Raw genomic sequence first — 17,532 nt, 5'->3', positions numbered from 1 at the left:
GCAGCACCCTGAGAAGATAATTCACAGAAGATAATTCATAGAATCATGTGTGCATATAATCATGCTATACATGCCTTTTTAATTTATTTCTATATGATTTTATGCAAACTAAGATTGGGTACAGTCTATTTATTTTTACATTTATGACTTATTTTTTCATATTAGTTCTCTAAGATACACAATTGAAAAATACACATAAAATCCAGTTAGTAATGAGTTATGTGGAATTAGGAGTAAGTGTGGGAATAAATAAGAAGTGCCAAACACCTTTATGACTCGGGGTCATAGATGCTGCTAAGATGTTGTTTAGATGCTATTATAGTTTCGTGATAGGCAAAGAACAAGGTAGTTGGAGGAGAAGGAGATCACAACCTTACCCAAAACTCATTGAAGTACATTGAAAGTACAGTTGATTCTAAAAATCAGTTATGGTGGAAGTCTATAAGAAAACAGGGCAGTGTAAGTGAGACAGTCAGTCTGGAGATTGGTCCTACCTCACTTCATATGTGCCTTTCAAAGTCAAGACTCTTGAGATCCTCATACTCCAGGGAACTTGGTCATTGCTTGCTTATTGTAGAAACTCTCTTTAGTTGGAAAACTGAAGGAAAACAGCAAGCAGAGTCTTTTAAGCCCATGTAGAGGGATTTTCCTTTATTAAGTTCTATTCTTGATGATCCTTTTCAATTTCCAAAAACCCCTGCTGTGCTTGCCTCTCCCTTATTTGTACTAGAGAGAATTCTACTTGAAATGGGCAGGTTGGAAATTATCATTCCATTGTTCTTAAGGAGAGAATGAGCTATGCCTCCCAAGTGTCAATCAGCCTTAGGTAAATATTTCTTCTTTTAAGTAGAGCTCCACTAAGCATTAAAATAATAATTTGAAGGATCTAAATTAACAATCTCCATAGAGATTACTCTATCAAAAGGGGATTTCCGCCTCAATAAAAATCTGATTTAGATATCAGTTTTTATTGATTTTCTCAAAACAACCATGCAGAATGATCAGAATAAATTTATGGGGTGGTTCAAAACAATCAAACATTGTTTATTTTATTTTGTTTGTTTTGCTTTGATGAAAGCAACCTTTCTTCCTTCTGGTGGCTTACATTTGCTGGGATATTGTGAGAAAGGAAAAACTCCTCTCCTCTGTATCATACAAAAAGTAGTTCAAAATTAGGGAAGGAATCAAGTAAGAACTTCCAGCTATGATGACTTTGGTACAGAATCATGACACAGCCATGCGTTCTTTGTCATACTTCCAGAATTTTACACGTAGAGTTGGAGAAAGTACTTTTCTTTCAGCAGGAAATTCTATTAGTCCTAAATGTATCTTTATCTAAAGGCAAGCAGAAAAGATTAATGAAATATTGCATTTGAATTTTTGCATGTTGTATCAGTGGAATCTTTTACTAAATTCCTTAATTTCTTCAACATGTCTAGTTTTCTTTATATATATATATACTAAAACTGATATTTCATTTTTTTTTATTTCATAAAACTTGATATTTCATTTCCAAAACAGTCACATCTTCTGAAATAAAAGGCTTCCTTTTTCTAAAGAGTTTCTATGGAACATTACTCTTTTCCAGATTCATTAATCATAAAAATGGGACTCACTTAATTGTAGCTACTTGGCCATTCCATAGCATTGTATAGTATTCTTACAGACATGATTACAAATTTCCTGGTTAATTATTGATTTCTCAGAAAACATAATCTTACATCAAAAAAAAATAAATATTTCCTACTGAAATGTCAGAGATCACAGATAACCAAATTTATCTCATTGAAACAAATTCATACTCTGAAGTTCAGTATTAGCCCTATGTTCACCTGTTATTTTGTAGTGAAGCACTGGATTGCAAGTTGGATGTCTTGTGCCGACACATTTTTCCCATAAGGCAGCATTCCAGGCTGAGGACTCTCTTCAGCTCTGATGCATTTACTTGAACACGGGTCAGTATGTAGGTGGTAGCACCTAGATCATGGCCTAGAAGAAATTCTACTCAGAGAGAACAAGGAAAGTTTAAACACCACAGATATCTCTGGGCATAGAGCTTGATAAACAATATATGTGAAATTAAGCATATTGACATTTCTCATACAAGTCTCAAGAATATTTGTTATCTGCAAATATTTCTAATATTTCACCATTTTTATGAGTGTGATGTGCTGTTGCCTTCTTTGAACGTTTTTAGCTAGTAAACAAATTCTCCTTTTCTGCTTGGAGACAAAGATGGTTTGAATAGCAAATCATAATGATATAAATATTAGAAAATCATATTTATTTTTACATAAGTGGAGCTGAAATGATTTGACTGCAGTGTTCGCTAGAAGTAAGTTCCCAATAAGTCCAGTATCAAATATTTAACATAATCCAGTGGCTTGGAAGAATGTTTTTATACCGTTATATTCAAATATATAGGCAAAGTATAATGTAATAAATTGGCAGTGAAAATTTTAAGAAGAGAGGACAAGAGAAAACAGACCACCTATTGCTTGAGATCTTTAAATCTCAATAGGATTGTGGAGTTCCCACGTATAAGCTTCCAAAGCTTTTAACTCAATGAGGAATTTATTAGGAATACTTTATGACTGGTGTTCTATAGAAAAAGATTTTAAAGCAAAAAGATAAACTATTCTATTAATGTATAGAACATAATTTGGGGTTTTGTTTGTTTGTTTGTTTGTTTTGCTTTTAATGTTTAGACATTTTAATGTGATTTGAGAAGTGTTACATTTATTGGGAACTATTGAATTCATCATCAGAATCAATGGTTGAATGAAGAATTTCAAGTAAATATGTAGGCAATCCAAGCTTTAACATGTTAAAATTTTCTCTATAGAGCTCTTCAAAGATTTCTATGTTTTAGACAGCATACTGCAGAACACACAGTCATTAAATCATTGTCTATCACATGAATTCATTAATTCTATTCTTTTAGCGACGTAAACATATTAATTAGGAAAAAGCCCACACCAGGAGATGAACCCCTGATCTATATGCACAGTTTAATAATCATTGCACCGTGGTGATTAGAATGATTACGGGGATACTGTGAAGAATTCATTTGCAGCAACTAAGCCAACAACTTTACATTTGTTTTGAAAAACAATTATAGAGCTTAATTGGGAGCCTTGTAATGATGACAGTAGTTATTTCAGTGATTGATTCTGAAATTAAAGAGAAATGGCAAATTAAATACCAGAATATCCTATATTAGAAAATTGAAAGGTCTAGAGAGTATGCACTGTATGTAAGTTCTGAAATATAGCAAAATGCTGGCACTGACACAGAACAGCGCTTCATAGGAAAGGCTCATTGAGGGGCGCTGGCTATGATTTTTCTTACCTTGGGGAGAAAAAAAAAAAAAAAAAAAAAAAAAAGTGAAAGCAACCAAAAAAAAAAAAAGGAAACTATGACAAAGGAATAGAACTGAGGTGCACAAAGGTCAAAAATCAGCTGCAATGGGTAGGAAGGGAGAATTAGTGATGGTCTACTGCTGCTTCTAAATTTCTTAATGTTAATGCATTCATGAAAAAGGAGGCAGAGATTAGCTAAACCAGATAAATTATTTAATCTTACTAGAATTTGTTCACAGAATTCAATTGATTTCATATTTTAATCAGTCATTTTTCATCCTTGAAAACAAGCATCCCTTAAAAGGTCAGGATCTTTGTTTCCTCTGTACAAATTTGTCAAGATTTCCCTTGGAACACGGAGTTGCATTTCACAGCACTATTTGAAAATCTCCTTCTGACCATGTAAGAGAAATGTCTCAGGGTGTCAGAAGTAAAAAGCATTGTGCTGTATATCCAGGTCCAATCTTCCAGGACTGTAGTTATGGTGCAAGTTTGCCTCAAGTTTTTATCTGTTCAAAGTAGTCTGCTACACTTCCAACCCTGTCAGTAAGTTCATAGTTCATCTCTACATATAAGAAGAAATACATTTTTTTTTTTTTTTTTATATATATATAATACTATGATCCTTCAGTTAGCTAACATGGAGACAATTCTCCTCTTTAGAGGACTCGTCAGCATCATGCTCATTTAGGTCAACAGAAGAAATTATACAGCCTGAAGAGATGGTGATGGTATGAAATTAGGAGAAGAAAAAAAAAATCTTGGTTATGTAGTTTTACGATTTCTAGCAGTGTAATTTGTGGCATAAACATGCCCAAAGCTTGTAGATGTCAGTGTCTGAAGACCTTCGTTTTTCCTTTGGGCCTCATGTGGGCAATGAAAATTCCACCCTTATGTGACTAAAGGTAAAGCCACAAAATTTTCCTAATCAAAACAGATAATAATTATTTTATTTGAAATAGAAACTTTATTTTGACATTTGTAAATAGCTGTGTAATGCTGCAGATACAATCTGTTTTCTACCTAACAGACTAACAGAGACAAATCATGCTTTAAAAAGGCAGCATTTTCATCATTAAACTATCAGGCTTAAAATTGCTGTACAAAAACTTCTTTCCCTGCTTTCTTCTGTCCTTTGAAGTATAATCCTTCTTGGTTTATATTGCCACATCATTTCTGTAACTAAATTTCTGACATCATTTGTAAGGACTGTAAAACACATTTGGATACCATCTATATTATAAAAAATAAGGTAGCTTCAGTCAAGAAATATGCTGTAATCCCAGTTGGATGGATAACTTAGTTTGTATGAATAAGTTATAATTACTTTTTCTAGACATTTGGTGAACACTGGTGACTAGCATAAAAGCAGTAAAGATTTTTCAAAGAACAGAATTATTGATATCATCAAAATTGATATAAGAAGCAATCTTGTGTGAAAAATGATATAATTTTGTGATATTTAACTACATTTTTATCGTTACAGGTATGTTACAGCACGCTACTTAAGATAAATATGAATAGGATCTGTAAATTATAAGCATAATTTGATTTTTTTCCCCTCAAAGGTGGAAGCAAAATGGCACAGATATTGATCTTACCATGAGTTATCACTACAGGTTGGTTGGAGGCAGCTTGGCAATCAATAACCCACATAAAAAACAGGATATGGGAACATACCAGTGTTTGGCCACAAATTCATTTGGAACAATTCTGAGCAGGAAGGCAAAGCTTCAATTTGCATGTAAGTTGGGAAGATCATATTTATTAGTACATTATTTTCTGATTAATTCTGCAAATGAATGGTAATATACTGAATAATTAAAGCACCATTAAAGATTCTGTTCAAAAGGTTTGGCTAACTTCAGCAGTGCTTTTTTTTTTTTTTTTTTTCTTAAAAAATATAAAAAAATCTAGTAAATATTAATAAAATAACCAGACATCTGAAAATTGCTAGCCCTCAGGAACAGGAATAACTTTCTGAAAACTGAAAGGTAAAGGAAGATGAATGTAATTATTTTCACTTAATAAAGGTGTTTCTTTTTAAGGCAGTGTTTTCTTTGCTACATAGCAGGTAGTTACAATTGTGGAAAGGAACATGTCAAAAAATTAGTCTTTCCATTTTCTATAACATAATAATATCCAGCAGGGTCATAAAAGTTTTGTACCTCCAATCGCCACATTGACATTTTGTTACATTAACAGAGCAAAAAACAGTCTCTTTCCTTACAGAGTGCAAAATGATGCTTCTATGGCTCTAAAGTGTTTTGTATTTCAGCTCAATTGGATAAAGCCCATTTGTTGTCTTGAGCCAGTTTAAATCTTGTTTTAGGTTTGCTCTCCATTTCACTTATTCACAGCTTCACAACCTTCTTCACAATATTTGTATGTGGTGACTGAGTTGTGTGGATGTCCCGAGGAAACAAACAAACAAAAATAAATAAAAAAGAAAGAGAGAAGAGAAGAGAAGAGAAGAGAAGAGAAGAGAAGAGAAGAGAAGAGAAGAGAAGAGAAGAGAAGAGAAGAGAAGAGAAGAGAAGAGAAGAGAAGAGAAGAGAAGAGAAGAGAAGAGAAGAGAAGAGAAGAGAAGAGAAGAGAAGAGAAGAGAAGAGAAGAGAAGAGAAAAGAGAAAGAGAAAAGAAGAGAAGAGAAGAGAAGAGAAGAGAAGAGAAGAGAAGAGAAGAGAAGAGAAGAGAAGAGAAGAGAAGAGAAGAGAAGAGAAGAGAAGAGAAGAGAAGAGAAGAGAAGAGAAGAGAAGAGACCTACCACTTAAAAAAAAAAAAAAAAAAAAAAAAAAAAAAAAAAAAAAGTGTTATTTCCATTCCATTTTCTTTGATATAAAAGTCTGAGCTGTCTGTTGCTGGGAGAAAGCAATTGTTTTCAACCTCATTAATAAAACATATGTCTAAAGCCAACCTTGTGTCGCTATTTCAGACACCAGCAAATGTATTAATTATTAATCTTGTTCCATTTCTCATAGCAAATCTCATGTCACAGGGGTTATACAAAGGAGACGTTAGAGGTCACAATGGTTCACAGACTCTCTTTTAGTGGAGCAGATCAAATGGTATATCACTAGTATCTCATTTAATAATGTTTTATTCTGAATTTCTCAAAGAGTGTTTGATTCCCAGGAGTGGGTCAAATGGAAACTAAAATTTTGATTAATTATTTTTTCACTTTTTCTGAAACATTTCTGCAAGCCACTTTTTCTATATGGGATTTTTTTTTCAGGACTTGGAGATAAAAAAAATATTCAGTTAAAGAACAAATGCCATTTTAGAAAGAAGCAAGAATAGATGGACTCATAATTATCTGTGGAATCTGTAATCCACAAGGAAGCAAAATAGGCCAAGATGGGATTTGGGAAAAGACTTAATAGAAAAGGAACACCTTCAAATGAAGACTCAAAGGAGGTATAAGAAAAGTAAAAGCAAAAATTTTTAAAGGATTATCTGTGAAAGATAGAAGATGAAAAAGCTTCAGTGATTGTTCAGCATGTCAGATTACTCTATAATTTCATCTTTTTCTGAACAAGTCTAACCCTGAGTCAAGATCCTGGAAGCACTTTGGTTTACCACTCATATCTCTCCCAGCCAAGAGAGAACCACCAAGGTGCACCAGCTCTTAGGGTCATAAACAGCTCTTCTAGCCAGCGGTCCTTTGAGTAATACCTAATTTCCCTTCCTTCCCATGGTTCACGCATGTTTACTTCTGCCTATAAGTGGTTCATAAATGGAAAATTATGGAAAATTGTCTTCTTTTAACTCTGTAAGGATAAAGGTTTGGAGAAAGCTGAAAGAGTAAAAGAAGGGAAAGAAAGGTTACATGGGAAAGCCTCAGTGGTGTGGACATTCCTCTGTCAGGATGCTGGTTCGTGTTTGCCTGTACAGCCACAAATGCATACCTGATAGCCTTTTTTTTTTTTTTTTTTCCAAAGAGAAACTAATCAAGCTTTTTAAATTATTTTTATGTATTTATTTATTATTTTTGTACAATTGGACCAGCAGATTTACAGCCTTTAAAAAGCTTTGTGAGACTGAGGTTATTAAGGCTCTAAACATGGGGGTGCATCTTTCCATGGAGAGCAAGGAGGTTCTCCAAGGCCTTCTGGCAACAGCCAGATCCCTGTGGACAGGGATCTCCACTAAGACATGCAAATCTGAAAGAAATCACGTATGATTTCTGGTCATCCTGAGGCAAAGCATATTCCAATGTCATTCAGTTGATGACTCTTAGCAACTACAGAAACTGTTTGCCAGGAAATGGACTTTGTCAATGGCATTAAGTATTTTCAGATGTTAAAGCTAGGTCTTCAATACTCTGTGCTGGTAAAGTATTCCCTCTGAAACACTTAACTCCCTAATAGCTCAATGTCTCATGCCAATATAGAACAATCAAAACAGGCTAAATATCAAACAGTTCCTTTACGTAGGCTTCACATCCCCACAAAGACACTTCGCAAAGTTACACAGGGAAGTGTTCGCAGGGAACACTTCACAATAACGTCAAGTCTCATTTGTCCACAACAGCAGAAAAACCTATAGCTATCATCTTGCTTTAATCCTTTAGCTCTTAACAGCAACCATATAGTGGTAAATATATTCCATTTTACAAAAAGTGTATTATTTTTTCCATTGCCAGTGACATGAGTTTACATCCTTTCCTATATAAAAGAGACAGGACAGACAAATTGAAACTTGTCATTTGCATTTGCAAACAAAAATCCAAAGGAAAATGCTTCAGCTCAATGGTATTACTGTGAAACTATGAGTCTTAACTTACCGAAAAAAAAAAAAAAAAAAAAAAAAAAAAAAAACCAGTGCATGGGAAATTCTATAATGACCTGATAAGGACAATGGAACAAATTACCCTGAAACAGTTATTTCACAGTTAACATTTTATTGTTTCTTATTTTCATGTTGCCACCTAATTTACTACTTTAACCCCATACTTCAAGCTATATCTTAAAATCCAGGCAGGCAGGCATGTTGAGGTTATGACACTTCCATTCAATACCTAACAAAATGGGACTCTTCCTTGAATAGGTTTGGCATGTTATTGCAGTCACTGTGATAAATAATTGAATCAAGCCTATTATCTGAGTAACAGGGTGCATGTGTATTTGTCTTCTTACTACAGGGTAACTTTGAGTTGGAATTTGAATTAATTATACCTATGAAAACCTACCGTACATCTCAATATGTGAAAAATACTTTTTCCTTTGTTCAAGATAGTGAGTTCTCGGAGTAGCAAAATAAATGCTGTATGAGATTAGAAATATGTCTTCAGATTCTGCTGGAGTTTCATGCTTATCCTCTATTAAAAACAGAGCTGTCAAATGAAAGCTGCAGGAGGAATATTGTACAGAAGGATGTGGCATAGATTATTAAAGCTACAGGCTGAAAATGAGAGACAGCATCAGTGAGAGAGAGAGCAGAGCAAGAGCACATAAAATGCATTAGCAGGAAACATAGGATGGCAGCCCTATGTTATTCGTACTTCCCGGTGAAGGTTTGTTTTGTCATAAATAAAGTTGAAAGCTCCCTATAAATTCTGTGCGTCTCTGGCTACTCAGCAAGCAGTACATTTTGAAAAGCTAACACGTGTTCTGCAAGAACTTGAGCTGCTGATCTGGATCTTCAGCCTGGGTAAAAAGCAGTGGTGTCAGATCGCAGCTGGTGAAGCCAGAGCCTGTCACAGAAGTGGGGTCCTGCCCCAGGCATGACCACTGAGCTTTGCTCCCAAGTCACAGCCCAGCACCCACACAATGCTTCCCCCATCTCTACGTTTGTTATCAACAGCACTAACCCATGGTAGTCCTTCAACTCTACGTAGAAGAAAGGTCAAAAACAACTCCCCACGTCACCAGACATGAACACAGTGGCTCTGGGCCAGAGGCAGAGACAGCAGGATCACAGCTGCATTCAAAACTCATGGAAGAAAAATAAATAAATCAGGTTTAAAGCAGCATTTGGATACATAAAACTGGGATTTCTCCTATTCCATGACACCAAGATGTATATACATGCATTTTGATGAGGTTTTCTGCATAAATCTATTTTTATTAATGCAGATCATCTAAATTGCATTTCATGCCTTAAAAAAAGACAAAAAAAAAAAAAAAAAAAAAAAGCTGTTATAGAAAACTGCTTAAATACTGCTTCAGACAGAACACTATCCCGGGCACACAAGGGATTTGTTTTAATTATTTAATCAGTTTTAAGTAAAAGTAACTGTATGTAAACAATGGGTCTTGAGGGAAATCCCCATAACTAGCTGCAGTAAAACAGACTGTCCAGGCTGGTTACTAACTCTTGTAGTTCTCATACATGTCTATAGTAGAGACATTAACTAGAGACATTAACAAATACATAGCAGCAATAAGAAGTGCAATTAAACAAACTGGAAAAAAAAAAAAAAAAAAGTACTCCACCATGAAAAAGAATAGTATGTGAACCTAATCCATAACTATTCCAGGCACAACCCCAGACAATTGAGTATTTATTGAAAATATTTTGGTGGCTGGGGATCTTAAATGAGATTCTTAGCCCAACTGTTCTACCTTTATTGGTCGTCAGCTGTCGTGGTTGCAGCTTCTCAGATCTTGGGTCCCCTTAATGGATTCTGAGAAACAATGATAACAAATTAAATTCATTAATAGAATTAGTTAATTTGTTCTGAACCACACAGGACATGAGACCACTTTTATTTAAAAGTTTTCCACAGTGTTACAGGCTAACCACAAGGAAGGATTTTTCCTTGGCATTTTTGGGCTGCAACCATATTCTCATAGTCTCCATTGGGGAGGGATTTGTGCTTGGTGTTTTTTCACAGTGGCATTTTTGAAACATGTACATCCTCTCTCCTCTTGGCAAGTGACAAGGTGCTCAGAACAGTGTGCATAAGACTGATGGTGCTGGAGCACTTGGAAGAAATCTGAAGTTCCCAAGTTCTCTCAAGTGCTTTTTGTCAGATAGACAAAAGACATGGTTTTGCTGAAATAACAACTTGAAGAGGCAATAATTCCTCCTGGACAGAGTTATTCCATTGTGAAAGGAAAAATAATAATCCATCGTTAGCATTTAACCATTTTAGAAGAAAGATTAAAAGCAATCAAGTCCATTTAGTCTTTACTAGATCATGACAGTCAGGGGCATTTGCAAAGTCCTTTTAGAGTGACTGTCTGCGAGATGCTCAGCTACCATGAAAGCCCACTTTTCATCTGATTACTTCATCATGTTATTTACCTTTGACTGCACACAAATTACACAAACATCACAAAGCAATACAGCATGCCTCAAAATGTCATAACCCTTTTTACTTGTAGCATATGCTTTGAAACAGAAAATGGAAGAATCAATACACTTAAATCAGATCAGATAGTCTGAATTTGCAAAGTCTGGGCAAGCATGAATTTTAGTCTAAATGGCACATACTCTTCTGCATTGGTTGTATTGTGGCACTGCGTGTGTCCAGAAATCCCCCTGTAACAATTGTATTTGATTAAAAGGTATGCAAGATGTTGTAACTACCACCTTGAGTAAAGTTCTCTCGGTCTTTAAACTGATTGTTAATTCATCACTGCATGCAGGCCAGCATACCGAGCAGGCTGGCTAGCAGCTTGTATTGAAAGAGTGAACACTGCAACTTCTGTCTTTTCCAAAAGGGAAGCTTCTCAATTTAGTACTGACAAATGATGCAGGGATGGCAAACTGCTAACTGAAGAGCAAGTTTTCCCTGACGGAGTGTGTTCCCTTATCCTCTATAGGGACACCTCACTTAAAGTCACAGACCTGCTTTAATTTAATAGCCTACAATTACAATGTAATAGTTTAAGCCTACCTTCTTTCCTGAGAGGGTTTCCTTACACATAATGCAGAAGCACATCACAACTTGCAGATAGATGTGTGGAGCATCAGGCAGAGAAGAGCGCAGGCCCTGTGCAGCCCTCCTGATGATCTTGGCAACACCTTGCAGCCTGTGTCTTTCTGTGAGCCAGTGAGAACAAAATGCAACTTGTCTGGAGGATGGAAATGCTATTGTCACCTCTTCTTGTGTCACTAAATAGGCTTAGAGATCAAAATTACCTTCTGAGCTCTTTACCACAGTTAAACAATCCAACATAGCTGCAGCAACAGCACCTACCTCTCTCTGCATATGGGCAGGTTGAGTGCAAGTTTCTGAATAAAATGAATTATAGCAAATATATCAATAATTCAGTTTACTACTTGGAAATAAAGCCCATATTTTGTCAGAGCTCAGCCTGGAGTAAAAAGATACTGAACTTTCATTTATCAGCTCTGATTGCTATGGACACATTCTGCTAGTGCTCCAGCACTTTCCAGCAGCTCCCCATGGTCTACATCAAGAGCCTTAATGGATGCTCTCCCTGGAGCAGACCTGGAAGCCTCAGGCTTTTTATTTTTTTATTTTCTTCCCTCCATCTGCATCCCACCACACACCTTCACAATTCTTCTGCACAAAATTAGGAAAAAAACATTATGAGATCCTGCTTTGCTGTAAAGTGTCAGCCACCTTGAATTTAGGCATTGTGTTTCCTTCAAGGCTTCTTGAAGTAAAATATTTACAGGGAATCTACTCTAAGTGGTGCAGCTTACTTGCACAGAGACCACAATGATGCAAGAGCTCACTATGTTCAACTCATCTGTTTGTCTGCCTGTTGAAATTTCTACTATTTACTTCTTCACAGAAGTCTGTGCACACACAAACTCTCACAGGCTCAAAGAAAAGTGGGAGCCATCAACCAGCATCCAGCAGTGATGAAGCAGGAACCTTGGACAGGTTCCGCCGCTTGCTGACAGTACGAGGCAGCATGACAATAGCATTTCTATTTTAAAGCTACTACAAGAATAGGATTATGCAAACATCCAGATGTTCCTGAAGACAGAAAGAACAGCTTGAAATCTTAAACCCAGAAGATATGGCTATGTCTACATAACAGGCATGACAGGGGGTTAGAATTAGGTGATCTTTAAGTTCCCTTCCAACACAAACTATTCCATGATTCTATAAAGGGGTTTTATTTTCTCCATCATTCCCTAAAAGTTTGAGTCCTCTCCATTCTCAGATCTTATCTAATGAGAATCGACATCAAATGCAGTCACAGCCTTCTCTTTCTGGTTAAGCATATGAACTAGACCTGATGGCTGCAACATTATGCTTTTATTTAATGTCACACCAGACCAAGCAGCACCAGAGACCCACGCTCTTTTTTTTTTTTTTTCTCTCTCCGAGAATTTAACCACCATAAAATGGTTCAAGCCAGTTCAAGGCTATGCTGTATCTGCACACTTTGTTAAAGCTCTTTCATTCCATCAGGTTGAGTTGCACTAGTGTCGAATTTTTAGTTGCTTAAGCTGTTATGCTTAGACTATACCAGGCTTTCACTCTTTTCAGGCAAGAATTCTTCATCTATAAAATGGAGACATACATTACAGAGATGTTGTCAGGGGCATCGCAGGTAGTAAGATAGTCAGATAAAGTAGTAATAAGGAATGCATAAGTATTTGAAGATTATCTTTTAGTTATATTACTATTCTGTAGTTCCTATAAAAGTGTTTATCCTAAATCAACACTCTGCAAGTTGTATTGGAAAAGCAATATATGTGATTGAGATATGGTAGGTAACAAAGCATCTATAGGTCTCAAAGCTGCTAGATTCTGATTCATAAAACTTAATATTTTTGAAGGATAAAACTAGGTGTAGTTTCAGTCTAGGTGATTTTCTTTTTATCTGCCATACTTTCATGAAAGACAATATGACTTAAATTTCAATAAGTTATTGAATGAAACGTCCTTAACATGCACATCAGCTTCCTTATTCTTTGGTCTGACAAAAATAAACAAATAAATAAAAATTAGAGATGGAAACTTGTGAGGGAAAAAAAGAAAATGAGTTAAATTATTTGGAATAAATGACTCACTCCTTTGAATGAAAAGTAATTAAATTAATTTATTTTTGTTCTGTGAATTCATTTTTGCAGTGAATGTTGATCCTGTTTAGCTCAAAAGCTTTAAGGCATAAGGCAAACTTCTCTATTCTGTAGCTTGTGCTCAAGGAGAAGGAACAGTCTGTGTCACCGGTACTTTACATGGTGTGAAGGAATAAGGCCACAGACACCTTGCTCAATAGACAAACTACATCTGGTACTGAGAAAGCACTGAGCTGTAAATCTTCATTTCTAAATGCTACTGGGAAAAAAAAAATAATAATAATAATGTATACCACACCTGAAAACCCACTTAGAAGGTTCACATTCTCACATTCAAATATCCTTTACATCAACCACTCAGGTAAATCTTGAAATTCCTGTTCAGAGGAGGTCTTTGCAGCAGGAATGATCAAGATAAAGCAGTGCTGTTTGGGGACAGCAAAGTAAATCTGTGACCCAAAGTAATTCTGCAAGAAGTAATTCTGTGCTGGATCAAGGTCTCTGAGGGGCTGGGCAGGAATTTGGGAAGGGCTGAAGTATGAATGGGCATGCTTGTCACACTCTTTCAGCAGTGCATAAAGCCCTCTTTCTTGCCATTTTTTTCTTATTGTATGTATTATGAACATAGATTTTTATCTTGCTATTAGAAATGTTACAAAATATATGAAAATCCCGAAGCAGGACTGTGGGGTGCTAGGGTGGAAGCACCCAGCAGGACCCTAGGACTCCCCGCAGGCTTGGAGCTTGGTGCTGGCCCAAGGGAAGGGGCAAGGTAACGAGTTGAAACCAGGTCTGTATGGGAGCAGGGGCAAGCACAAATAAAAGAAGCCAATTTTGGATAAGAATTAGCACCTCTGCCAAGAGGTGGTTTGACCAAGGCCATCTCCAGGGTAAATCAGTCAAATCCGTGCAGCTCTGGTAGGGATAAATCTGGCCTGTGAAATTTAGACAGGAGAGAGAAATCTGCTTTTAAGAACACTCCAATCTGGAGAAAACTCATGCAGACGGTGAAGTGACTCTGTGATGACAGGTGACAAATGAACTCTGCCGTGACAAGTGAGTAAACTGTTCAGGAATAAAATATTAAAAATGTATTTCTTTTGTCCCCCTCCCTTTAAGAGGGTCAGATCCTCAGATCTGCCTCTGGTCTGCAGATGGAGTTTAGGCTAAGAACCCTAAGGCTGCATTAACACTTAATGCTTGGTGCAATTCCTGCGTTCAGTTCAAAACAAATCTTTAATATTTTATGCTGCTAACTCTCTAAGAGGGGAAGAATAACAAAAAACAGATGTAGACCAGCAATACAACTTCATAGCATATGTTTCTTTGCACTGGTTTCTTGGTACATGAACAAAAACCAAGTCAGGATTCCACCTCGCCTCTCTTTAATTTAATTGTGACCTTCCATTTTTTCCTCTAGAGAAGCTTGATATTACTTTGTAAAGGGCATTTTCACTCTTTAATTGAAAAAGACAATCAGGCCGTGGCAGAAATTATTGTTCCCCACCTTGAAAATTAGTGCCTGGATTGGCTATTCATACCATTTAAGCTGAACTGAAGACCTGGGGATAGCGTGCATCCTAATGTGTAAATTACAGGTCAGCTCCCCTTAGAAGCTCCGAAGCAATTTAACTAAATAAAGGAGCCCTGATTAAGGTCTTTAGTTGATTATGCAGCTTTGGAAAAGGACAAGACATGGATTTTGTGCATTTCGTTTGGGGTTTTGCAGGCTCTGTCAGGGAAGCCAGGCTCTCCTGACCTCCTTTGGGGGAAAGGAGAGGACAACTTTCTCTTTTAACCAGGATAGGATGCAGTGTTCACTACAGGTACTCCACTAGAACAAAACGAGAAGCACAGCTGATTTTTAACCTTTCCTGGTCAAAGGAGACATTCAAGTGTCTACAAGGCTCACACAACTGAAATACCTTCAAGTCCTACAGCCCCTGAGATGCTACTAGCAAAGCAGAGGCTGATGCACATGTCAAACAGGGAAGGGGCACAAGAACTTGTTAGGTGTTTAGTGGAAAATGAAAGTATTTAAAAACCAGGAAATGGGAAATGCTAAGCAGCTTTCAGACACCTTAATTAGAGATAACACCGCTCTTAATCTTAGAATTGAATTCATAGAAAATCAATTAGAACGTTTTAAAAATTGAGATTAGATGGTAAAGGGAAATGATTAATAGTATTGACACTATTATCAAGACAAAGGAACTGTTAGAGGATTTGTTTAGCAAGTTTGGTACAGTTCTGAAAGCTGACAAAAGAGTTTACTTACTAAGGAAAGTTGAAGAAAGTGAGATTAGCCATTCCTTTGGGAGGTATTTGGAGAAATATATTTCCATAGCACACCTTATTGGTAACCAAGCTAAAAGAGATTTATACTAATCTCCTAACAAGCAGTTCAGTACAATACTGAGTAGAGACAAGAGACATGGCTGGATTCACAGGGGGTCTTCCACGGTGATCTGAAACAGACAATCACAAACTGTTAGCCATGTGCACAGTCTGTATCTAAAACTGTTTTAAATGAATGTACTTAAAAGGAAAAAATCCTAGAATTTTTAGATAATTTAAAGGATCCAATTAGGATCTAGTGTTTCTATTTGTATCTGTAGCACACCTTATACCCCTCAATCAGGCATGGAGTTCGAGCCAAGAACTACCAAAGGATCCCTTAATTCATTACAGACAAGTGAAAGTGAAGGTAACTAATTGTCAGCCCATAACACAGGTGTTAGAAATGCTCATAGCAAATCATAACAATGAGGTGCTTTTAAAAACTGCTGAGGTTGTATTTTTTATCACATTGTGCTGCAAGAGAATTTCTGTTGTGATATATCACATCCAGTAACACTGATCATATTGCAATATATCATATTCAATAAGAGAAGCAAAAGAAACAGGAGCAAATGTGATATATCACAATTTGACATAGCCCCACAGAAATTTGAAGAGGTTTATTGATTTGTCCTCAGGAGCATAGCTAATTTCTAAAGTGCTCTTACATCTAGTGCCTTCGCATTCATTGCACATTTCAATAACAAGTAATTACAATTATAATATTTGGGATTATGTAATGACAAAACATTTATGAAAAAAATCGAAAGTTCAAGAAACCATGAAATTACATTAATTCAGATGAACTGTTAGTAATTATGCAAGGTGACAAATTAGACTTTCTCTAATTGTCTGTAACAATTTCATATATTAAAATACCCCAGCTTCCTTGTTTGCTGTTCAGTAATGCAGACATGTCCTATGCTCATTCTTAAAGCAAACTGGTTTGGAAATGCTACAGCTATTCTTGAGCAGATTAAGGAATTTGAAACACATGATCAGGAGGTTGAAATGAATGAGTTGTTACTTATGATTACTTTTTTTGCTCTGTTGGTACATTTTCATTTTTAAAAAGTAATTCCTTAATCCCAGAAAACTGTTCATGTTTTCACACATGCTGTTGTGCAAGTTGAATATACCCCTCCAACATTTTTAAGGCACCTTTATGTTTAGAAGTAAAAACAAAACAAAACAAACAAACAAACAAAAGCCTACATGTGTAGATAATAGCTGGGGGGGCAGAGGGAGGAGAGAAATTAGAAAAGTTATACATTTGTTATATAAGCAACAATAATCTCAGTGTATGTCAGTGGTAAGCTTTAAAAAAAAAAACAAACTCATACTTTTCAGGTGTGGCTGAACCTCTGAACCTATTAATTAACAGAAGTAATTTGACAAGAAATATTTATGTATATCTGTAACATTGGTACATGTTTCTAGAGATCGGCATCCATCACTTCAGGTAAACACCACACCCATATCAATGTTTGCTTGTCTTCTTTCATTGGCGGCTCAGTACTCGCTACAGTGATGGTCATCCTCACCCAAGTGATGCTCTTGCCACCTTCTGTTTTTATTGTAATTAAATACCTACATCGAAGACTTGCAAGCCATACCCTCCGTTTGCATAGATCAGCATAATTTCCTCAACCTCAGTGGGGTACTTACACCACTGAAGGGGACTTACACCAGCTGAAAAAAAGCTTTGGCCCATTACTCCTTCCCATTCCTGCATTCAGAGGTGGAGCTGCACGCCTCCACCTCAAATATTCTCACATCAGAGAAAGCCTTGTCATTCTCTGATTCAGTTTCCACAAAATACCAGATGTTTTGCTTGCTTTGAGCACATATCTTTCTTGCTTAGGTCTGCAAAT

The 17,532-nt window shown here is 36.3% G+C and overlaps 1 protein-coding gene and 1 long non-coding RNA gene across 5 annotated transcripts in view; one reads left to right on the top strand and one right to left on the bottom strand.

Annotated features, from left to right (window-relative positions):
- The window catches only part of LOC311442087 (contactin-6-like), a 143,324-nt gene that overhangs the window by 57,601 nt on the left and 68,191 nt on the right, over positions 1–17,532 (top strand). For 2 of the 4 annotated variants that reach the window (XM_084530864.1, XM_084530857.1), the window contains exon 4: positions 4,982–5,106. Coding sequence is in view for 3 of the 4 variants with exons in the window: in XM_084530857.1 (XP_084386983.1) it covers positions 4,982–5,106 (125 nt within the window). In the remaining variant the exon portion in view is untranslated. Of the gene's footprint in view, positions 1–4,930; positions 5,107–17,532 lie in introns of all 4 variants that reach the window. The other 2 variants (XM_084530858.1, XM_084530855.1) reach the window with 1 other exon arrangement.
- LOC311442408 lies at positions 11,216–16,700 on the bottom strand. Its single transcript, XR_014696632.1, has 3 exons — positions 16,450–16,700; positions 15,597–15,786; positions 11,216–11,353 (listed from the first exon to the last, which is right to left on the bottom strand). It is a non-coding gene; the product is annotated as an uncharacterized lncRNA (long non-coding RNA).

The sequence above is a fragment of the Aythya ferina genome, assembly GCF_964211825.1.
Source record: "Aythya ferina genome assembly, chromosome: 10".
Lineage (NCBI taxonomy): Eukaryota > Metazoa > Chordata > Aves > Anseriformes > Anatidae > Aythya > Aythya ferina.
This window is presented reverse-complemented; position numbering and strand designations above follow the sequence as displayed.